This window comes from Gouania willdenowi, chromosome 3, assembly GCF_900634775.1.
Source record: "Gouania willdenowi chromosome 3, fGouWil2.1, whole genome shotgun sequence".
Classification (NCBI taxonomy): Eukaryota; Metazoa; Chordata; class Actinopteri; order Blenniiformes; family Gobiesocidae; genus Gouania; species Gouania willdenowi.
Genome location: NC_041046.1, coordinates 22,094,570 through 22,119,459, shown reverse-complemented (window position 1 = coordinate 22,119,459; position 24,890 = coordinate 22,094,570). Strand labels below are relative to the sequence as shown.

Sequence of the window (24,890 nt, the reverse complement as noted above, 5' to 3'; positions counted from 1 at the left end):
GGCACCATGTCACTGACATCGTTGCTTCCAGCATTCTAAACATCCACACACAGTAGAGAAAAAGTCTTTCCAACAAAATAAAATCCTCATCTTCAGGTTTCAGCCTGAAAGTCTGTTGCGTTTAAAAGTTATGAAATGTGCAAACTTCTTATAAAATACCAAGTATTTCAAAAACTTTAAATTTTCTAAACAACGAACAAAGAATGAAATCTCACAAATGAAACCATCAGTACATTCCTTTATTTACATCCTTCCATCTTCATTAATCACGATATATTGGACCACATTCACAAAGAACAGTAAATCTGGAAAGTAGGCCACTGCATGCATGTAACGACCTTGTTTTAATGGTTTTATTCTTGAACGGACCTCGAGCATCAGATGTTTGTAATTAGTTTTTGGTAAATGTGGTCTGACGCAAACTTTAACTCACAATACACAGATTGTGTCAGATTTCCTGACAACAGTCACAATTGTTAAACTGGCAGAACATGTAACAATGTGCTTCCTTTTTGTACATTCTGATGTGACGAATTATGAATGTTTTGGATTTTAAAGTAATCCCTGCAGTTTAGACTGGTGTAAGCAATAATGTATCAATATTATGAAGCCACAAAGGGTCACAAGATTTTTCAGTTATTGCTTGAACTATCATCATGTGAGACCGATCTTACACTGACAACACTAACAGGCTTGAGTTCATTTAGAGGCAGGGTTTCCCCCCCCAAAAAAAAACATCCTCAAATAGTCACAAAACTGCTTTAAACACCCTCCATCACGTACTGACATTTAGAACCACTCAAATACAAGCTTGGATGTTACAGCGACTGCTTTCAATCGATCCCACTGTTCATTAGCCATATATGTAAGCAGGACTTTAACATCCCATGTGAAACAACAGCAGCAGCAAATAAAGTACAAACCTTATTGGAAAAAAAACCAAAAAGCATATATATATGTGCACAGTTTACATCGTTATATGACACGGTTTCAGCAAAGTATGTACACATATTTTTACCTAAATGCATAGTAAAAGGTGTAAATAAATTAGAACAATAATTAGCCACTTTTAAGCATTAATAAATAAACTTTTGCATGTAACAAGCAGAGAGATAATTCCAGGAAATGGTAAGCTAGCCAGTTTAGTCCGGCCCATGGACTCATGCTGTAACATTATCCCACAGCTTTATTGTGAAAGTCAATCCTGTCTGAGGTCCCTGGGATTGTAGTTGTTGGCGTAGAAATGACATTTGGCACCAGAACACTTTGGGTGATGTGAACCCAAACACAGTAAACGTACGCACGGTTCTCTGAGGTCAGAGTGGAGGGGGTGAAGGGAGCACGTGCACCTGCTGGGTTAGTCCAATCAGAGCACAGGACAGCAGTGAAGAAGTGTTTACCATATCTTTACCATACGGAGAAAAAAACCTCTCAAATATTTATCTATTTTTTTTACAAACATTTAAGATCATAAACATCTCGAGCACCATAGAGAAGATTAACAAACAGTAAAAGATGCTTTTCATTAAAAAAGCTGGGACTGGTTAAAGGTTGAAGCCTTTTGTTCTTCATCTTTTTCACCATCACATCCTTTCTTTATTACTTACCATCAGACATGATATGGGAACATCTGGCAGATTCAGTCAAATTATTCCCAAAGTGTTTTTTTTTTGCCTAAATCAACAGTTTTGTTGCCCCTTATTGTTACAGGCATATAAATATTTCTAATCGTGGATTCTTTTATTATTTATTGTCTTCCTCAAACTTTCATCTTTAAATATCTCAATGTATTTAAACTCTCACATCTTAGTTTCAGTCAAATACAAAAAGACTGACTTTGACAAATGTTGAGTTTCTCACAGAACAACAACACTTAGAATAAACTCTCACACAGATGCTCGACCTAAGGATGCACTCAACACTCAAGACATTTCACCACTTAATGAGCATGAAAAAGCGATCCTGTGTGTGTGTGTGTGTGTGTGTGTGTGTGTGTGTGTGTGTGTGTGTGAGTCATCAGGGAAAATCAACTGCATTTGAACTCCGACGTGTTCAAATGATGAGGAAAGTCAAAGTAAAAACGCTGCCATTTAAAGAAGGCTGGTCGTCCTTTTAAAAAAACATACAGCATTCTGTGACCTGGTCTGGAAAAGTGTGAAAATCCAACTTTCTTTTAAGGTTTTTGGTCCTCGCTCGCCTGCTGTAGTTCCTTTAATCAAACACATTTCAATATTCTATCAGGTTAATATGCAGTGAAACACTGAGCCACATTAAAACATCACATACAGACAGTAAAGTATGAAGTCGTATCCAAAGGACACCCGCTGCGTGTTGTGAGATTTGTCTATGCAAGCACCGTTTACTGCATGTTCACCAGTTCAGAGAGAAAGAGTCGGTCTTTGTTGTTGCTTTAAAACACAAGGCACTTATCTGAATCAATTTCCTTCCGTATTTGTCTTTTCAAACCGCTGTTGTTGTGTTTTTAACCTCAGAAGTCTCTCAGTCCTACAGCTGTGTTCTGTGTAAACTTTAGACCGTGCTTGTTCAAAATGACAGGAGATCAGAAATGGCTCCTTCTGTTAACCATGCCCTCCATTTGTCCTTGTTGGTTTAAAAAATGGCAGTATGCGTTTGGCGCTCTCCTCCTCCTTTCTTCATACATTCATGAACGCTGGGTTGTCTCTGCTGTCCACTAAGTTTATTTCTTCAGTCCATTAGTTATTAGGGCTTTGCAGGCTTGTTAATACGTCACTCAAAGCAGTTTGTGGTGATATTTATTTTGTGCTTCAGAGCTTCAAATGCTTTTCTGACATGTTGGATACATCAAAGTATCTCCGTTCATTTTGCAGCTGAATGAAAATAAAAAAAAAACTGATCAAGAGTTTTCATCCCTTCTTATCGTCTCTGTTGTCACATCCTGACATCTGTCTATCGATGTCTGGAGGACACATCGAAGCAGGTGATCATCATGAGATGGGCTTTGCAGAAGTTCACTCTGGTCTCCAGTTTGTCTGTCACCGTTTCCAGAGCCTCCAGGTACTCCAGTGAGTCCACCTCGTAGGGCTGCTGAAGCTCAACTGGCCGCAAACGGAAAGAAACAAGAAATATATCAATGCCTAAAGCTAAATCCAAAGTATATGAACAACTGCAATGACTTCTGTATGTTTGTGTGACCAATGTTTGCAAAAGATACTTTTATTCAATCTGTCAAGCTGCTTCTTATCACATTTCTGCTGTTGGGTGACAATTGAACTTTTGGCTAATTCTAGTATAATAATAATAATAATAAACTGTATCTATATAGCACTTTTCAAACACATGTTACAAAGTGCTTTCCAAAGGCAGCTATACATTAAAAAAATAAAAGATATAGAGTCTTGGTCAGAGATTAAAACAATTTAAAAAACAGAAACATAAAAACAAGTTAGAAATAACTTCAAATCAGGTAAAAGTAAGTTTTCAGTATTGATATTGATGTACTGTACATTGTCCCTGTTAAATAAACTAATAAATCCACAAATAAATAAATGGGACCCCAAAATACTGGTAAAGTTGTGGTTTTCCAGCCCTGCCATATTATTGGATGTGTGGCTCAGCAGAAATCCTGCTAATAAATGTCTTCCTGCAATGAAGCGTTACCACAATGTGGACCAATGCTGCACATTTAAAGCTTGGTGTAAATAATGTAAACATAATAAAAGCAGCCAGTGAGCAACGTAAAGGAAAAAAAGGAAACTGTAGAAATGTGTTGTATAAAAGGTTGATTTATCAATGAACGTAGGAGAGTAAAGAGTGAATAGATGTGTGTGTGTGTGTGTGTGTGGGTGTGTGTGTGTATGACTGTTTGTCTGTGAGGAGGACTGGCAGCTAATCTAAGGTGTGCACGAGGAACAAGATGGAACATGAAAACAGATCTGTGATCAGGATACGAATGGATGGATAGATGGATGGATGGATGGATGGATGGATGGATGGATGGATAGATGGATGGAGCACACAACATGTTGATCAAATACTGGACAAAAGCCACCACGGACAGAGAATGAACACGTTTTTGCTGACATACGCTGAGCTTTGAGTGACACACTTACACTCAGCAGTCCATTTGTGTGGCTCCAGCATCAAGTACTGTTTGGTTTGTTCCAGCTCCTTCTTCAGACACTGGTACTTGGCTCGGACTTCACTGATTCTCTGTTGGCGGTTCTCCAACAGACGCAGCTTGGTGCTCACTAGAACCTCCTGACAGGAAAACAAAGGGCGAGCTCACAGATACAGGCTTTGTTCACCTCCATGAGGCTAAAGCAGCGTGTTGGATGAACAGATAGCACTCTGCTTAACATCCACATTACTGCATACATTTACACCTCATTGACGCCCTTTAACACATTTAGACACTGAGGGAGCATGGGGACTTTACTGGAGCAGTTTCATCCACTCTCTCCCTGAGTGTTTGCCCTCCTGAACATAAACGTTTACCAGTGGAAACAGAAAATAAAAATGAAACCCACCACATTCATTTGCAAAGAATTTATGGGTTTTACAATCTGCATTCTGCAAAGTCTGAGGAATTTATAATCATCCATAAAACTGTGCTCCACTCTGAGAACAGACTGAAGTTCTGCTTTATTACCCATGCTACATATTGTTCCTATAAAAATGTGTCAATGTTTGCTAAAACCCTTACTGCATTATTTTCTTTTCACCTTTAAAGTGTCTGAGATCTTTTATTCCATCAGGTCTGTAATCCTCAACTATTTCTCCCTGCCTTCTTTCCCACATTCATCCGTTCTCTAACTGTGTAACATTCAACAACAGATACTTTGAGCCACTATCAAACTTAAGTCAAATTATTCCACCTGATACTGAAGTTACTCAAAGCTCAACCAGGGGTCTTCAAACTGTGGAGCCACATGAGGCTCTAAATGCACATTTACCGAAAAATATCACAACTGGAAATGGACATAAACATGATTTATTTTTGCGCTGAAGCATTTTTGTTACGAGCATGCAGTTACGCACATTTCTCTTCCTGACTCACTGTACGTTATCAGTACGTGGTGTGAATTGTGACTGCGTCCAAAGTTTAAGTGCAATAAAATGTTTGACCATCACAAGGCGCTGCACTTCCAGTTTCAGAGGAGCGTCGTAGGAGGAAAGAAGCTCAAGGAGACGGGAGCGTAAGACCAGATTTGACTGGGAACGCCCACATTTCAGGGCCGCTCCACTCAGAGGCCCTCATTTATCAATCGTTCATATGTTCAGATCTGAGCCTACGACCACATTCACGCAAGCTTCGGTATTTAGCAATTCTGACGTAATCGTATGCTACGATCAGATCTCACGTCTGGTGCAGCACAGCAAAATCTGACTGATTCTGGAAATAAAATATTAAACAAGCCTCAGCTTTTATTGAAACACGAGCAAACACATTCAGAACAGATCAAAACCGATTGATAAAACAAAATAAAAATAATTTGATAAAGCCCACTGATACACGCACTGTTTTGGATTTTCTTCAACGGAATACTTGATAATCCCGCTGACAAACCCTGCCACCAGACAGGAGTGCAGAGGTTCAACTGTGTAACACACACTGGGATTACAGAAGCTTTGGCTGTGTTGGACCAGCAGAGGAAGTGTGTTGCATTGTTTTAGCCTGTTTTGCACAACATTGTGTAGGTGAATAGAGCCATGTCTGATGTCTGATGGGCTAACGCTCACCACCCTGACTCATCAACTTTTTCTTGACCAAAATGTAAAGAACTGTCAAACAGAGACTTACACGTTTAGGCTGTGGATGAGTGAAATTTCATTTAGGCATTGGTTAATTTGATGATTGAGAATTTAATTCAAACCTCAGCCGTTCCAATACGGAAACGCTGTTCAATGCCTCTATTATTCTCTTCCACAGAGCGTTTAAAATGAGCTCCTTAAATTCCAGTTTTTACTTTGTTTTTCTTCACCTCAGCTGTGAGGATGATGATTTTCATCTCAGAAATGTTTTTTTCTTGCCAGTGTTGGTTTGACTTCAGTGAGCGGTGCCTCCAAACCAGGAATATTTGAGGGTGTAACATGTTAATTACGATCAAATTCAGCTGCCGCATTTATAAGCACCCCATCATTTGTACGCTGGTATTGGTCAAATACAGATTGTTTTCATACAGGCTTAAGTAGAGGAGGAGAATAGCACGCAGCCAGAATTCAGCAGCTGAACGACTTGTCTGACTTCCGCACATAAGAGAAAGAAACGTAACTCATGCCGTTGATTGTTGACTAGTTGCTCAAACCTCAAAAAAGTTGTTTGAGTAACCTTTGGGGGAACATTGTGTGTAATATTGTGGTGGAACATGAGTAGAATCCACAATGGGAGCCTTGAGTGATGTGTTAAATCAACTGCTGCCTCATTTGAGCAGGTGACGGTTATACTCTCTGCCTGCCTGTGATATACTGTGCATCATTATTAATGTTTATTTATTATTAGCAGTTGTTATGTGCCTTCACATGTGTTGTAGGAGCTGCTAAAATTGCTCTTTTGACGTTAAAGGTTGTTGCATGGAAATGAGTTTAAAATTAGTGGAGCTGCTTTGAATTTTCTCGCCTGCTTTTACTTAGTTTTATCTCCTTTCTCTGAGGCTGCTTTGATATCAAATGTCACCCTCTACTGTAGGTCACGTTCAGTCAAGTCACCCCCCCCCCCCTCAGGATTATATTTGTAATAAACAGTTCATGCTTTTGATTAGGGCAGTTCAACACGTTAGCAAAAGAAAAGAAAGATTATTTATGCAAGCCTAGAATAACAGCTCAGAGTGTTTCTCTCCTCCCCTCACCTCACTCTCTTCTTTGTCCCTCCTCTTCTGAAGCCGCTCGACATCGTCAATCTCATACACCTTGATCTCAAAGGTCTCGCTTGTTGCAGGTGCTCCTCGAAGGTGTGAAGGCGTTGGCGGCCCGAGTGGGCCGTCTACCCAGCATGCTCCTGGGCTGGAGGAGGAGGAAGATGAGGAAGTGACGGCCTGTTTGGTGGAGCGGTGAGTAGGTGACAAAGAGGACGAGTCCAGAGTGAGTGCAGGGATTAGACGGCGGCGTGCGAGACCTAGAAGGAGAGAAATGAATGGAAGCAGCCGATGAAAAGATGAAAAGACATACTGACGACTTTTCTATAGTACATTAATGTGTAGCGAGAAATCTGTAGGCATTTTGAAACTGTCCCGATGGATTGTGGGACATTTTTAACTGCACGCATAAAGTTTCAAGAAGACAAGAAGAAAAAAACATCTTGAAGAAATTATTTTGTCTTCAAACTGAAATAAACCAACTCAATCTGTCGTTAGGCAAGGGAAGATTTCTCAGCCCTTTTACTACCTCCCATACACAGTATCTTTAACACCCTTTATATAGATGGATCTCCACATTCTAGTTAAACAATATGAATAATAATACAAAACTTTATTAAAACCATTTAGATATTTATTTGAAATGTAAAATATTTCCTTCAAGACAAAAACACCCAGCCAGCTTTCATTGTTTCTTATATGGTGTTCACCTCTAAGAAGCAAAGAACAAATTGGCTCGTACAAAAAAACAGCTTTTTAAGAGCTTCAACCAGTTTGTTTTTCTACTCAAAGAAAGAGAAGATGAGCTGTTTGTTCTTCCTCGGCTAACAACCCCCTATTTATCTACACATGCACGTTTGGATGGATTTCAATGGGTGAATTATTCCTTATGCTAGGACCACTATTGTTTCCACATGGAGCTGCAGAACATTTAAAACTGAACTAAGGACCTACTGCTTATAATGGAGTGAAAGCAAATGAAAAGTTTAATCTATGAGCAGCAGTTCAGTCTCTAAACTGCCTACCATGCTACAATGAACACACACACTCAACACATCTCTTGTATAGAATTTGCCTGACGTGTCGAAAGGAATGAGAGATATAAGATTGAGCAGGTAGTGGGAGATAAAAATGTGGTAGAAAGGATTTTTAACACGACCGCAGCTGTCTTTTGGGTCTCAGTGCAGCACATAAAGGTCAAGCAGAGACATTTGTAATTCATTAGAGAGCAGAGAATAGCAGGAACAAAAAGATGAGGATTCTGCAGAGAGGAGAGGGAACAAGGGGAGAGGGCTGGAGGAAGGAGGGACAAAATGTGTGTGAGAGGAATAAATGGAGAGAAATAGAAGGGAAAGAGCTTTACTGAATTCACTCTAATGGATCTGTAGCTCAAATCGAGGCTCAGCTGGAGATAGGCATTCCATTTTATTCGGTATTGTAACAGTTTCTGGAGCACAGGCTCTCCATCTTTACTTAGGGCTGGTCTGTATTCACCATTTCCAAAAAGTCTGTGCTAAACAAAACATGAATTTCCTCAGATTTCATTATGATTAAAGGTGAATAAGAGTATGCCCAGATGTCATGCTGCATAACAGGAGGTGAAACCACCTCCCTCACATTTGGATGAGAAGTTTAATTCCAATTTAAATCAATAACCAGCCACATGCCAGGAGAAGCTGCCCGTCTCCACTCTCATTTTATGCATATCCTCATTCCAAACTCGTACAAGGCAAAACGGCACGCACATTTGCAAGCTCTTCAGGTTATATCTCGGTGAATATATATTCATTACAGCCTACACCAGCAGATTCGCTCCAACCATTTCACAGATGGTTGGTCAGGGTCACCTTCCCTACCTGGAACCACATGCTACCAAAGATTTCAGAGCTCTTCTTTTGATCACTGCTGCACTTTCCAACAAATGGATTCTCTTCACAGGGGCTTCCTTTAAATACACTTCTTAAGAATTTTTTAACGCTTTTATGTTTTCTACATATCCATTTTCTAGTCCCACTTATCCTGAAAAGGGTCAGCCTACACATGGTATAAGGCAGAGTACACCCGGAATGGATGCCAGTCCATCAAAGGACTAATACATAAGATCAAAGACATACTAGTACCAGTACATGTTATTGTACCGTTGGAGAAAGTTGATACCATGGTTTTGTTGATATTACCACCATGAACTATCCTATTATGAATACCTGTAACTTAAAAGGCTTAGAAATTTCAGAATGAATCATAACCTGTGCTGCTCCGGCTCTTCTTGCTGCTCTTGGAGCTTCTTCTGGAGGAAGTTGTTGCTGAACTGTGCTCACTGAGGGAGTCTTGGGCAGATGAGGTGCTGCCTGTGTTCTCACTGCTGTCTCTCAGCATGCTCTCGTATCCACTGCTGCCACCGCTGTGATAAAATAAGGCAGTTTTTCCCATGGCTGGAGGGAGCTCGCCGCTTAGTACACTGCTGTTAGAGTCCAAAGGAAATTGAAGGTAAAGTTGAAACAAGGTTACCAGCAGATAAACTAAGACTTTCTGACAAAGTCACATTTCTCTGTGTCCTTGAGTTCATACCTGTTGTCGCTGGCATGTCCGCTGCTGCAGCGGTGAGGTTTTCTGGGAGCAGTGATTTTGCTGTAAGGAGACGGCAGAGCTTGTACCACTGGTGTCCTCTCCTCGCCTGGGCCGTCCCCCTCACCTCCACTGAAGAGAATAGAAAAAATGAATGACTTAAAAGTGTTTTCTCTCATTAATAATATGAACCCAGCTTGCACTTGAAAAAGCACAAACCCTAGCAATTTCAAATTAAAATGATAGAAGAAAAATGTACCTTGCTGCTCCGACTCTTTCCTCTGCTGGATCTGGACCTCCTCCCTGTACATGGCTCTTGGAACGGGAACCTGTACTTCCTTGGAGCAGCTCTGAGATTCGACCATTTACAGCTCGGAGAGGCAGCTTGGCAGTGAGGCTTCCTCCTCGACTGCGACTCAGAGACTGTGTGGACCATGATCCAGTAGAAGGTCCCTGCTGTGGCAGTGGTCCCTGGGCAGAACTCTGAGGCTGTAGAAAATAAGTAAATTTAATATTTTCTAAAAGAAAATTTCTGTTACTCATTTTTTTTTAAACCCAGATTAAGTTTTCATAATGCTACAGACACAAATGGTTGCATAGTTTGTTGCTTCGCACCTTCCCATTTGGGGGCAGGCTGGAGCTCCGGCTGGATGTTTGGCTCAGGGACTTTGTGGAGAAACTCAAAGTATTTGTGCTGGAAGCAGAGAGACTCCTCGTCTTTGGACTGCTGGTCATCAGTAGCTTACTGACAGCTGAGATCTTTGATTGGTGGCTGGTCTTAGCAGGAGACTGTGGCGCACGGCTGGGACTAGTAATTCCACTGAGACTAAGGCTGCTGGTGTTTCCATTTGGGGAGGAGACCGATCCTGTGCGGGTGAGGCTGCGTCCAGTGCGAGCCATTGTGCTGTTCTCCCTGACTCCTCCTGATTTAAGACTCTCACCTCTCTCCAGAGAAAAGCTATCATAATGTTGGGATCCATTGTGTGAGCTGTGGACTCGGCCCAGGGAATTAGTTCTGTTGGCTAGCTGCTCCAACTTGGCACTGAAAAGAAGTCTACTACTGTCTATACTGGACCCTCGTTGTCTTGTGACGCCACATCCAGGCATTACTGCATCATCCTGTGAGCTTCCTAATGACTGTAGTGGACTGGCTGCCCTGTTTCGGTGGTCTAGACTGGACTTTCGCACTGGTGGTAGAGGTGGTATTCCCCCTTTTCTCTGGGAGAAAAAACCCTGTTTTCCTCTTGAACTCAACCGGTCAAGAGTGGCACGAGGACTACAAGGTGTGGAATTAGTGTTGCCAAGATTACGAAACTCATTTCCATTATCTAAGCCATCGTGGCGGTTGAGACGATGCCACCCACGAGGAAGACTGCTCGTGCGGTAAACATCTGGGTTGTAGATGCTTGTCAGGCAGTCTCCTTGGTGAACTACCATCTCACAGCCATCTACTACTCTCTTTGAGAAGTCAGGAGATGCTGCTGCTTCTCCACTTGAGCTGAAATGCTCTTCACCCTGAAGTAAAGAAGCTAAACAACAAAGAAAAATTGTGTTAAAAAAAGGCACAATGTTACACGGACTAAAGTCTCTTACAGTGAAATTAACTTTTTTATAGTTACCTGCTTCTGTGCAGAGACCCCGTAAATCCCCGACTTCGGCCTTTTCTCTTTTTTCTGGCTTTACTTCACACACCAATTCTATGCACTTTCCATTCTCTGATCCACGTTTCAACCAGGGATCCTCAAAACTCATTTCGCTAGAAATAGAAATTAGAAGTCCTGCATTGCACTTGATTGAGTTTTTCTCTGAGATGGTCTTTATCGGTGAGGAGAGAATGCTGGGTTCCTGTACAGTTATGGATTTGACTGCCATACATGGGTGAGCACTCTTGAATTGAGAGACGTACCCAGGTCTGGCCAGGATTTGGATATTAGTTTTAGCCATGGAGGGAGGAAGTTTCCTTAGCCTGTCCTTGGTTGGAGTACCTTTATTGCTTAGGTTTTCTGAAAGCATTTGGTCTCCTTCTACACTCCCTCTTATTGGGCTTCCATTGCTTTCGCAATCATTAAGATCCAAAACTTCTAAAGGCTGGTTGGGGTCTGGGTCAGCCATTGCCTCTCCTTGCTGGCTCTGGGACTGACTGAAGCTATGGAGAGAATGATCCGCTTCACTGCCCATGCTCAGGTCGCTCATCCAAGAGGTGATTGGAGAGTTAGGCATTCCAGAGGCAATAATTTCACCTTCCATCCGCAGCTTGGCCATTGCCACCTACAAATAGAATCCGAACAATCACCTATGACATATCAACAGCAGCTCATCTTGTGCAAGTTCAACAATATACCAAAATATTTGAAGGAAAGATAGTCACACAAACCTCTGCCATGGCAACAACCTCTGTCACTCCAGGAGTAGTGACCGTACCTTCAGGCATTTGGTGAGTCTCCTCATTTGGATGTGAAACTGTGTCAGTGATGGTGCTGATGGGCTGAGAGCCTGAAGCAAAACCGTTACAGGGTCACAGTCACCGTTAAAGCTGATGATGCTCATTGAATGACAGGGTAAGCCAAGAGTATTAGAGATAACTGTAAACCCAAAGTGTTCTCTCTCAGGCCCAGTAGCTACAGCAAAAACCAGTTCATCCTCTGTCAGGATGAGAGGTTTTACTGATACTGCTGGTCCTTCAGCTGAAACCCGAGAAAGATCGAGTTACCATAATCTGCATTTCATTCCTAAAAGACACCAGAGAATGTGACACAAAGTCTTTTACAGAGAAATAAGATGAACAATCATCCTAAATGTTAGTGTCTCATCATCCATTCATTCACATAACTCCCTTCCTACCACAGAATCTTTGACAGCAACTCACCATCCTTGTGTGGGTCCAGCGGTATTGGGGGGAAGTCATCATCGCAGAGTGTCTCAGCTGATCCCAGGCTGGCAGATAAAGATGGATTTGGTTCTCTGACTTGTGGGCTCATGCCTGCAGGTGAAGTCCTGCAGAGCAGGGAGTCAGTGGAGGAACGGCCACTGTCTGCAGCCAGACTGTCTGCAGAGTCAAAAACACGCACTATTAGAAGTAAACCTCTTTCCAACTACTCGTCCTGGTTCATTGGTAATTTTGGGAAACTGGCTTCAAACTATGACGTTAATTTACATCACTGGTTAGAATGTACAGTAGATAAACAATGTTGCGCTCGTGTGCCTCAAGGTTAAAAAAAAAAAGTCTTCTGTATGCTGTGCAAAGAACAGAAATAGAAATAGCCAAGGGAAGATTCCTGTTGCATAATAGTGTGATGAGCATCTGGAAGCCTTTGAATACATACAGTACATACATGCATATATTCAAACTTAAGTAAAACAATTCAAAAAGAGAATCAGATTTGAGAACAGGGAAAACATGTTACTTTCACATGCACAGTTCTTGACACGAAGACAGAATAAAGTGCATACTGTCTGAAGCCAAAGCCTCTGTGGACTGGCTGTCCTGAGCCAGAGTGTGAGATGATGGAGGTGGAGTTGTTGGCATCACGCCCTTTTGAGTATATACTTTGCACCGCTGGGAGGGAGAGGAAGGAGGCCTGTAGAGGAACAGAGACCATCAAAGTGATGATTGAAAGCAGCCTTTGGTGTTTTAGTGACTTATTTCAGACAACATAAAGCATGTTTTTTTTTTTTATTGTTGAAAAGGTCACACTAAAATCAACACAAATACCCAGGCAGTATAACGTATTTCACTCTTTAGATTATTTCACCTGTAATCTGAGGTTTTGGTTAGACTGGCAATGCCAAGGCGAGGTGAGCCCAGAGCTCGAGCTTTTCCATCAGGGTTACACCCCACCAGATTCAGACTTTCCCGGCTGTGCAGAAATAGTAGAAAAAGATAACACTAAGCTTTTGTATCTTCAAATGAAAGAATGCCAGTTATCCTCACCTGTCATGCAGGTGGGAGCTCTTGGCCCTGTGCAAAGGGTTAGAATTGATGCTGCTGCTGCTTCCTGTTACACTCCTGGTACACACTGAACTTTGAGCCAGGCTGTGGATCATCGTCTGGGCCAGCTCTGCCTCCTCCACCACCTCCCTGATATCCTGCAGCTGTTGGTCATTGGTCCTTTGATTCGGTACTTCTGAATCTGAAAAGAAGCATTTAATATTATTCCCATAGGCTGGCACACAAATATGTGTGGAAAATGCACTCTCGTACTAATTTAGGAATTTTATTCTCTGCTCTACTCAGACACTAATCAAATTTAAAGCACAGTTTCATTTTTGCATTTGCCTTTAGTGCTTCAACAATTGCTCTGCATTAGGAATATTTTCTGGCACAAGGACAATTAGCAAATGACAGCAATGTCACACTTGTTTCTGGTTCTATGCTGCATTTTGTGCTGACACAAAAGGGTCTCCAGCCTGGAGATTGTATACTTAAGATGATTTGTAGCCTGATTACAAAAATAAAAAACAAAAAAGCCTTTGCAATAACACCATTCAAAATTTGACCTGTTTTGACTTCTGAATCCAACGATGCTGCTTCAGGAACAGAGGTTTGAGCACAAGAGGACAAACATGACTCTTGTTTTGCATCATGTCTGTTTACAGGCCTTTCTTCAAAAGGAAACTGTGCCACCTGTAAAACGACACAGAGTTCGAGATTAAGAAGAGCTTTGCATCTTTTCAATGAGAAAGCATTGGTGGAACTCTGCTTTTAAAGAAAACAACCTAAGGCAGTTAAAAAGTTAACTAATTAAATGCTGAGAAAGTTTTACTTCAGCTTCATAATTTCAAGTACATATTAGTCCAAAGTCAGTTTGTTTATTTATATGTTTTAGTGATATCACCTCTTCGCTGCCATCAATGCAGTCCAGTCTCTCTTGGAGCTCAGCAAAGGTGTTGCACTTCAAGCATTCGGTGCCTTCCTCTGGTACCGTGGCCAGCGGCTGACCCAGGAGTGGCTGACAGGGTGGAGAGGGGCCACTGTGCTGTTCCTCAGGCTGAGACTGAACCTATTGGGTGTAAAAGGCAGTGAGTCACCTGATGCTTACAGTAGATATTCACCAGATTAGTATGACTTGGTTAAAGCTTGTAGAAAGATTAAAATCACCTTGTTTGGTGCTGCTGAGCTTGGATTTTGGCAGTGGGATTGATGCTGCTCTAACGCTTTCCCGCGAAGCAAAGCAGGTATAATCGGCACAAATTCTGGTGGTCCTTCATTGTCTGTCAGCTCTTTGTCCGACACTGCAGCTCCGTTTGGGCCCACGTAGATCACTGTGTCTGCCGACTGCTCACTGCTGGAGTATTCGTCGGGATCGCTGGACAGTCGCAGCAAAGGTAGGCTTGAGTCTGAATCACTGCGTTGATGGAAAGCCCGGAGATGGGTCGGACGACGCATGCGACCCTCCTCACAAGAGCTTTCTCCACCAGAGGAGCTGGAGGTGTATTGCTGAGAACAAAGTAACATAAATAGGTAATAAAGAGATGTGAGATTTTTGTTTGATAATCTATTTTTTTCTCATAGCCTTAATGGTCGGTGTTTTCTAGAGCAGACATGGGCAACTGGTCGCCTGGGGGGCCACAGGTGGATAAAAATATACAGAATGACAAAAAAATACACAAAATGACAACAAAAAACGTACAAAATGTGAGTAAAATACACTAAAATTTGTGTTCTTTCTTGTATTAATGATCAGATTGGTCATTATTCTAAATGCTGACATGAATGTTTATGATGTGGCCCTTGGATGAGACAATCATATTTTTGTGTTCCCCGCCGTGACAGAAGTTGCCCATCTCTGTTCGAGAGAGAGCTCTCAAGACATTGACTCTCCATAAGTTTCTAATTAAAATTTTTTTTTAAATATCTGGGCATGAGGGCCTTCATTTATTAACCTTTCGTAAAAAATGGTGCACATTTGAGCGCACATTTGGTCGTACGACAGGACACGTGTGATTTATGAAAAATTCATATCTGACTAATTCCAGCGTACGTATTTGATTGTCATTAACATGTTAAGCCCTTAAATATTCCTGGTTTGGATGCCTCGCTAACTCAAGTCAAACAAACACTGGTAAGAAAATAAATGTTTTCAAGATAAAAATCGACATCCAAGTAGGTGTTTACAATTGACAGTTAATGCCTCTCTATTTATAGATCATTGTTCTGATTTATACAAGTTTAAAAGTATTGTGCCCCACTTTATCACTTTCATTTGTAAATGAATACATACAGATCCTGGCGAATCTACTAAAATGCAAAGCATTCAGTAATAGATGCCTGAAATAGAATTAATACAGTATACAGTAAATCTGATCCCATTTACTTTGTTCAGGCAAATCTGATCATGATCATATTATAAAGTTTTAGCTTCATGTTAGTTGAACATAAATGTTAATTATTTATTGAAGAATTAGGATTTAATTGAAACTCACCACAGTCACTTTGGTTTTCTTCTTTTTCATGCGGAGTACCCGGGAAGCGATCTGGATTGTGGATAAGGTTTCTGAGAAATCTCCGGGTGAGGCAGAGATGTGAGCAATCATAGTGGTCCGGCAGTTCATGTTACCTAGCGACTCCCTTAGCAACATGGTCAGCTTGCTGTCCCTGGTTACATATTCACACAGATGCAAGCACAGAAAACACACTTAGTGAGAACACAATCACTGTAACATGTGACAAAACAGGGTTTAGAACAAACGGCTACACCTAGAGCTGTCTGACATTTGAGACAGGATTAATGATAACTCGTCCTTGTCAGAGTAACAAGGACACCCTGCTTGGAGAGAATTTCAATGAGGTAAGCCATTAGAAAGGCAATTAATGAAGCAAAAACACATAAAGGTTGCTATTTTAAAACAAAGCATAAGAAGCAGCTCTTTGCCTCTCATAAAGTATAATACTGGGAGACAGGCTAAATCCCATAGAGATTATATTAGCAGATGGGAGAATAAAACTAGGTTGTGTGTTTAGGAAAATAATTTCTCCTGGGTGGGCCATTGCTATCTTTCATAGCCTTTTGTGTGAGGTGTGTATGTGTGCTCATGCAAAGTGCATGTGTGGATTGAGGCCTGCAGGCTGACAGTGAGTACAGCTCCTGTGTACCTCGACACCAAGTGCCGCTGTCCCTCTTTTCTAAAAACACAGCCTGCAGGCTTGTCAGACACATTCACATACAAAGTATGTACACACTCCTACTTTGGCCTCCTCTTAATCATCAGCGCTCTCTTTTCTTCTAGCTCGGTGTGCTGCCTTAGGCTCTCTCTCTCTCTCTCTCTCTGAGATTTATGTTGGTAAACTCGTGACTCATAAAGTATTCAGTTGAATGTTAATTCTAGTTCTTGGGATGGTGAAATGGAGCTCACCATTGCTTCTCTACAACATATATGTCTAGTTTTGCAAGAAATGAAAAGAAAAGTACGACATTGTGCTCTTAAATGAAACAAAGTAACCCTAAAGTCCAAAGTAACCTTAGAGGCTGATTTTAACTATCACCGATTGGTCAAAGTGAGGGAGGGAGACTTGGAGGAAGGTCAAAACATGGTAATAAAACCATACAACTCTGACCCAGAGCAAAATAATAACACTTTTGCCATCAAAAGGCCGGTCTCAGTGTTATTTTTGTTGTTTTACAGAAGGAAACCAATGTTGAGGTGTTGCTAAAGCAAAAAAAAAAATTAGTTTCAAAGTCAGTGAGGATTTTTCAGAAAAAGCTTTTTTTCTCAGCTTTCTTCTCAGAAACTGGCATTTTGTGTGAAACTACCAATATCCAACGAAACAAAACAAGCTAGAAACATAAAATGTTTTTCTAATGAAAGTAGAGAGTCTATTCTCTCAGATTTTAGATTGTCATAGTACAAAATATTTTGTGGGTCTTTAAAAATCAGTCAAAATGCTCTATAATGGCTGGCAGTGAGGGGGTAGCTTTTCTGAAAATGGCTGGTAGTGAATGAGTTAATACATAAATATCGCCAAAAGGCATTCTATGTGCACATTTGAATATACGAAGTATCAAGTCAAAAAGTGATCAAGTCCGCCACCTACTTGCTGACTCTAATATTGACTTTCTATGCCTTTCTGAGACCTGGCTTCATGAAACCTCACCCTCCGCAATAATATCTATACCCGGTTATAAAATGTTTCATAAAGACAGACAGGGTTCAAAGGGAGGGGGGTCATGATTTATGCCAAGGACACTTCTATCTGTAATGAAATTCATGTTGCAGATGAGAATGATTTGGAATTTCTTGGTTTAAATGTAACTTTGTCACAGCAAATGTCCTTCACTCTTGTGGTTATATATAATAGACCTCCTTCTTCCAATGCGGATTTTGCCTTTAACAACTACTTTATTGATTCTGTAGCAGAAATCTCTGAGAACTTTACAATAAAACAAAAAATAAGAATACTTATTGTCTGCAACACAGTCTTTTTTCATATCAAACATCACTGAGACCAAAGTCATTAACATAATTAAAACCCTCAAACCATCTAAAGCCAGGGATGTATTTGGAATGGACACGAACATGCTCAAAGATTTGGGATCCGCTCTGGCTACTCCTGTTGCTTCTATCATTAATCTTTCAATTTCCAGTGGTCACTTTCCAAAAGCCTGGAAATCTGCTATTGTTACACCAGTTTTTAAATATGGTGTTTCAACTTCTCTAAATAACTACCGACCCATAAGCATTCTTCCAGCCATTTCCAAAGTTGGAGAAAAATGGGTGTCTGAGCAGATTGTCCAGTACTTAAACAGTAGCTCCCCCTCTTTCCACGCCATGCAGTTTGGCTTCAGATCCAAACACTCCACTGAAACGGCTACATGCCTTTTTATTGAGAAAATAAAATCTTCTCTTGACAAGTGTGGAGTAGTAGGGGCGGTATTCTTAGATCTCAGGAAAGCTTTTGACACAGTAAACCACTCTGTTCGACTTTCTAAGCTCTCACAATTTAATTTCTCTCGTGACACTGTGAGCTGGTTTGAATCATACCTGCATGATCGTACTCAATCTGTATTAATTAACAACAGCAAGTCTGAGTCTCTTAGGCTAACCACCGGGGTTCCTCAGGGCTCAATATTAGGGCCCCTCTTATTTAGCCTTTATATTAATGATTTGCCGACTGTCTGCTCTGAAGGTGGATGTTTGATGTATGCAGATGACACCGTTGTATTTGTTCACGCTCGCTCCAAGGACATTGTTGCAGATAAACTTACCAAAGCAATGACTCTTGTCACATCCTGGCTGCAGGAGAACTGCCTGCAGCTAAATACCTCGAAAACTGTAGGTATGTTTTTCAGTAAAACCAATAGATCCTCATCTAATCCTGACATACTAGTTGCTGGAGAAAAATTACAAATTGTAAATCAATATAAATACCTTGGGTTAGTAATAGATTCTCACTTCTCCTTTAAAGCCCATATTGACAAATTATGTAAAAATATCAAGTTTAATCTAGCAAATTTCCGCTCAATCCGAAATGAAATGTCAATCGAAGCTGCAATAATTTTTCTACATTCCATGATTTTTCAGCCACTTTAACTACTGCCTAACAAGTTGGTCTCAGGCAAGTCAGAGTGCAAAAAGACCTTTGGAAACATTATACAAACAAGCCATTAAAGTCTTGGATAGAAAACCAAGGCACTATCATCACTGTGCAATCCTAAAAAAGTACCACCTTTTAAATTGGGACAGTCTCCATAGATTTGCAGATCTGAGTCTCATATACAAAGTAACACATGATTTGGCCCCAGCTCCTCTGGCAGAGTTCGTCAGCCAAAGAAACAGCTCTGAGCGTGTCACTCGAGGCTCTGTAAGAGGCGATTGTGTCATCCCTCTGCGCAGGAGTGCTTTCAGTCGCTTGGCCTGGTCAGTTAGGGACGCTGCTGAGTGGAACTCAATACCTGAGGAGGTTAAACAGCTAACCACTTACAAGGCCCTTACAAAAAAATTGAAAATTTGTCTTATTAACATGTACGTCTGCCAACATTAAAAGTCGAGCATGTTGCGCTGCATTGTATTATATTAGATAACGTAGCCTTTTGAACACGTGTTTTTTGTGTGTTTTAATATTGTAACAGGTTTTTTGTGTGTTTTAATATTGTAACAGGTTTTTTGTGTGTTTTAATATTGTAACAGGTACTGTTATTGTTGTTATTGACTTGTACATGTATTGTCATGCTTGTATTTTAATGCCTTTTTACATCTTGGCCAGGGGACTACAGATGAAAAATAGCCTTCTGGGTAATTCTGGCTTTTTTTTGTTCATGGGTTATATGAAATTGCACTGTCCCCTTTCAAATAAACCAAAAAAAACAAAAAAAACATACTTTGTGTTGTACTGTATAAATCCTGTGCATATTAATGTTCTTATTTCTTATATCGGCTGATATCGGTTATCAGTAGATGCATCAGATATAGGCTTTTTAAAACTCCTCTAAAACTCCCACATCAATTAGGTTCTACAAAGCATACATACTCTTTATTTGGGAATGAATTGCACATTACATAGACTTGGTTTGTGTCTGTGAGGAAAAACAGCAACAAAAACCTGAATACATTTTGAATCATAAAAGCACCAGAAAGCACATATGATGTCAAGTCTTCAAGATCCTGCAATGATCCGCTCTATTACTTTAGCTTTCAATAACTAGACTTTTCATTTTACAGTGAAAAAAAGTCAGAAACTCCAAAGCCCTTTAAAGGTTTAAGCAGTAAAATCCCAGTGCGATCGTGGCTGAGTCATCAGTGCCAAACCCGGCTCAGCAAAGCTTTGCTCACAGCTTCAGTGCAAAGTCCCAGGTTGTTTTGCAATGTAAATGCAAAGCCGGTGATTGAATTACCAGTATTGAGCAGAGACTCTTCAGGCAATCCGAGAAATGAGAAGAGAGGAAGTAAAAAAGGACCAGACAAAGGTTTCATCTTCTGTTCATATACAGTGTAGCCTAAGAAAACAGCAACATGCTGCACTAGACCAAGACCTTACCTCTTCATCAATGCCAAACACTAAACCAGCAAAATAAATGTGATGAATATGGAACAGCAGCTGCTGTTGTTTGTGACATTAATTCCCCTAGACCTGCAGCACCACCAAAAAATCTGCCGTCTGTTTCAGTTTTCTTTGGTTTTGCAACACCCAAACATCCGCCTCCTCCTCCTTCCAGTCACTCATTCCTCCTTTCCTTTAACTCCCATTTGTAATTTGGCCTCTCTTAAGCTTTCATTTATTTTCTATTTAAATGTCTTCTATTGATGGTAATTGAAGCACCATCTCTCTCTCACGCATGCACACACACACACACACACACACACACACACACACACACACACACACACACACACACACACACACACACACACACACACACACACACACCACCTACTTGTATGGTATGTGTTTGCTCCCATTAACCAAGGCCAGGATCACGTTCCCGAGGGCAGACAGGGAAAGGCACAGAGGAGCTGAACTTGGAGACGTGTTCTCCGTGTTCTTTCCTCCTCCTCCTCCTCCGAGCACTTTAACATCGCAGCTGCCGAGGTCCAGCAGATGGAGGCGACTGCGACCGCCTGACACTGGCACAAAGTTAGAAATTGGCCATGAATTCAAAACAATGTACATTATTTCTAGAACAATCTCATGACTGTCTCAACAAACCAAGGACATACTAAACAACAGCCAATATCAGTACACCATTTCATTTTGTGCAGTTCACAAGAACCAAACTGAATTCTAATTCTTGGTTAGAAAGAATTATGAAATTTCAACGATTAAACCTGAAACACAAAATGAAAATATACAAAACAATGAATTACATTTTAAGTAATGGAAAATGATAATAATGTGCAGAGAAATTAGTTGCTGTTTTTATACATTTTATACACACATTTGATGCTGCACTGGTACCTTTTACAGTTTTTTTTTTTTTTTTACTAAAGAATCATGCATTAAATATGATACATGGGTCATATAGAGGAAAAATCTTAAAAATAGTCAGCTTTTACAAAATTGTAGTAGATGCATGTTATGTAGGCTTAAAAGTTTACATTGATCTTTTAATAAATATTGAATCTATGAGCATGTGATGGTGATGTGATGGTTCTCATCCCTTTCCAGACCTCTCTGGTGTTGTTTTGCTGAAGCTTCTTCTCCAGCTTCCTGCCATATTCCACCTTAGCCTCTCTGACTGTCCCTTTAAGGCCCCCCTGTATTTTTCTCACCTCCTCCCTATTACCATCTCTGAAAGCCCTCTTCTTATTGTTCAGGATAGAATGTTCTCCTGGGATAAATAAAGGAATTCTAATTCTGATGTGATATTACTGCGACTCAATGAAAAGAACCTGTAGTCAGATTAGTGTGGCAGACCTCTGTTTAGGAATATAGTGCTTCATTTCATCATTTACTCATAGCTGGTTAGCAGTGATAAATAGGTAGCATACAGATTGATTTGCATATATGTAGTTTATTGATGTATCTGTTATTAAGAATTATTAAATGGATGCATCTAGGGATGTAACGATTAATCGTAAGGCAGTTAAAAATCGATTCATAGGTACCACGGTTCACATCGATGCTCTGAAAATTGAATCGCAGTACTTTTTTTATATATTACTCCTTCCAGAAGCGGACGTGACGGGCGGAATCTGCTACTATTTTCTTTCTGGCCGCCATTTACTGTTAAACATGCTCATAAATGATTCTTTACTCCTTTAGCACCGAAAGAATATCTGTAATATTACGTGAATATCTGTAAAAGTCAGGTTTTTCTATTAGCTCTGTCTGCTAGCGTAGCTTCTCTTCTTCACTGGTGGAATAACTGCATGCCAACCGACCACTGGGTTACCAGCGCCCTCTGCTGGTCTAAACAAATATCTGACGTAAATACAGTAAAATTACTGTTTGTTTTTTTTGTTTTTTTTTTATAAGTCCAATTGCTAAGGCACAAAATACATTTTCAGTTGCACTTTTAAAAAGAAAAAGAACTATTACGCAGTTTTGAATTGTTTATTATAGAACCAGAATTTAAATTAATAGGCTTCTTCATTTGTATTATTCCTTTATTTATTTCATTCAAGATTTATTTTTAGTTAAATTGCATCATTTTGAATAGTTTATCAAGGGATTCTTTTGACAATGAAAAATAAAAGGAAAATAGTATAGTATTTTCCCCAAAAAAATAAAGGAATATTTTTCAGTCATTTGTCAACATTCGAATTTTGTAAAATAAATCGTGAGAAAATCGTATCGTGAATCGAATCGTATCGGGAGTTGAGTGAATCGTTACATCCCTAGATGCATCTATTCTTCCACTTTCGCGCTGCAGTGCTGGATTTAATATTCCCAGAACAATAATAATAATAATAAAAAGATTAAATGAAGCCCTGCTATATCATTGGTGTGCGATGTAACTAAACCCATGAAAATGTGTTGACAATTGCAGCGTTTGAAAAAGTGGTACTACTTACTCCCTCCTTTGCCTGTCTTTTCCATGCGATACTGGTAAATGTGCAGTGTAAACAACATGTGTGAATTCCTGTGCTCTTCCTCTGTGGTGTTTCGGCGTTGACTACTGTGGCGGGCTGCGATGGCTGCATCCAGGAACCAGGCTGCTTTCTCTGGGCTCGGAGCACGGAGCTCAGACTGGTTTTGGAGCTGTAGAGCGTGTCAGAAGAAAGTATAAAAACAGAGCAAAAACTACACGTTTATGGACATGATGACAAACCAGTGAGGAGAGGGAGAGAGACAGCGTGTGTTTGGTGCTGCAGGATATCATTACCAATGAGATTATATCAGATTAGTTAAGGATTACACAGATGTGTGCACATCAAACCCTCTAATCCTATGAACATAGGCACATTTGCTCCGGCAGCCTCACACTGTCATTTTGTACAATTACCCCAAAAGCTTAATGTAATAATTATGATTATTATTACAGGTGAGCAGTTTGTTCTCATTTATCTAAGTGGATTGGATAATAATGAGATTATATATAAATTACTGCAATACAAGAGCCTAAATAAACATCAAGCTTTTTGCTTTTGTTGTTTTCCACATTTAGATTTTGTCTGGTTTGATTTCATTCATTGTGGCTTTGCTTTACTCTTTCCAGTCTTTTAAAAACTACCTAATTATTTTTCTTATTGCTTCAATAGTTCTTTGGTTGTACATATTCTGATTCTAGCAGAGTGACTGGGCTTGTAAACTAGTAATTACTAACTCTCTGTGGCTATAAAGACAAAGGATTTTATTGATCAAAGACCTGAATCTACACATACACAATAGTGTGTGTGTGTGTGTGTGTGTGTGTGTGTGTGTGTGTGTGTGTGTGTGTGTGTGTGTGCATACCTGCATGCCACAGATGGGGTCCTCACACAAGTACACACCAGGTGACTGTCCATCCTGTAAACTGCCTGTGGCCACTTCAGACAGCAAGTCCTTGAGATTTTCCTCTTTTCCCCAAACCTACACACACGCGCACGCACGCACACACAGTAGTTTAACGCCTCACAAAAGGCACTGAAAGAAATATTGTCAATTTTTCCCGCAATCTAAATGTTGCATCGTCATTGTTTCTTTTCCTGTGCTGAAATAAATCTATTTTCTGTTAAATGTCAAGAATATAAATGAGCTGTTCTGATGTTGTTGTTGTCTCATTCAACTTTTTGGAAAGCCTAATCCCAAAGGGTTTTGGTTTGGAGTGTGTAGTGTTTTCTACACACAGGTGAACTATCTTTGTCTTTAACGCTACCTAACTGTGTCTTTTGTGAGACAGAAATAGCACAAACACTGCTGCAGGCAAACCATGGAAAAAATGTAGAGCTGTAACAAAAGATCACCATGGAAGAAAAATGCATTTAAGGGATTGCTATGACCAACCAATTATTTCAATCTACGTCCGCTAGCTAACAGAGTTGTAGCTAACAAAATGTTTATTTTCCTTTTCATTAAATTAAAGAGATTACAGAGTAGTTGCTACATTAGTTTACTGTGTGATGACTTTTGATCAGTTTGAAGAGACTTGAATAAATTCTGCACAGAAAATGTCACTAGGGTTCTTGAGTTTGGGACTTGCTGATCTATGCTAGGCACTGAACACTGATGTTGGAGATTACACTGCTAACGCTGCAGTCACAACAGAAAAGAGACTGTCAACAGGCTTCCTTCCCAAATCTCTGTGTTGGTAATGACCTCGACAGCAGACACACGAACAGAGAAGCGCGCTCCGGTTTTCTCCTTCCTCTCATTGATGAGTTTAAACAACCAGGAGATTGCACAGGGGATGATTCCCAGAGTCTGAAGCGAGTCATCCTGACCAATCATTGTGTAAGATTTACCTGAATGAAAGACAAACAAACAGGGGAAGAGTAAACACAATAACCATGATTATAGGAAAGAATACCATGAAACGCACGCTCAAACAAAGAGTGGATGGATGGATCTGCGTTTCCTTCAGTCACAAATGATGAAGAAACCCCTTCCATCCACGCTTTAAAGCTGCAGATCAAACG

At 40.4% G+C, this 24,890-nt stretch overlaps 1 protein-coding gene across 2 annotated transcripts in view; it reads right to left on the bottom strand.

The window, feature by feature from the left end:
- Positions 1-232: 232 nt before the first annotated feature.
- Positions 233-24,890, bottom strand: part of kif26ba (kinesin family member 26Ba) — a 111,136-nt gene continuing 86,478 nt past the window's right edge. For both annotated transcript variants that reach the window (XM_028434550.1, XM_028434557.1), the window contains 21 exons: positions 24,571-24,716; positions 23,728-23,844; positions 22,848-23,034; positions 20,768-20,957; positions 15,822-15,993; positions 14,497-14,835; positions 14,234-14,398; positions 13,896-14,022; positions 13,330-13,528; positions 13,151-13,255; positions 12,849-12,976; positions 12,265-12,444; positions 11,773-11,891; positions 11,018-11,666; positions 10,014-10,927; positions 9,658-9,887; positions 9,402-9,530; positions 9,080-9,294; positions 6,828-7,093; positions 4,092-4,239; positions 233-3,077 (listed from right to left, as the gene is read on the bottom strand). In XM_028434550.1, coding sequence (XP_028290351.1) covers positions 2,929-3,077; positions 4,092-4,239; positions 6,828-7,093; positions 9,080-9,294; positions 9,402-9,530; positions 9,658-9,887; positions 10,014-10,927; positions 11,018-11,666; positions 11,773-11,891; positions 12,265-12,444; positions 12,849-12,976; positions 13,151-13,255; positions 13,330-13,528; positions 13,896-14,022; positions 14,234-14,398; positions 14,497-14,835; positions 15,822-15,993; positions 20,768-20,957; positions 22,848-23,034; positions 23,728-23,844; positions 24,571-24,716 — 4,874 coding nt within the window. In that variant the 3' untranslated portion in view covers positions 233-2,928. The remainder of the gene's footprint in view (positions 3,078-4,091; positions 4,240-6,827; positions 7,094-9,079; positions 9,295-9,401; positions 9,531-9,657; positions 9,888-10,013; positions 10,928-11,017; positions 11,667-11,772; positions 11,892-12,264; positions 12,445-12,848; positions 12,977-13,150; positions 13,256-13,329; positions 13,529-13,895; positions 14,023-14,233; positions 14,399-14,496; positions 14,836-15,821; positions 15,994-20,767; positions 20,958-22,847; positions 23,035-23,727; positions 23,845-24,570; positions 24,717-24,890) is intronic.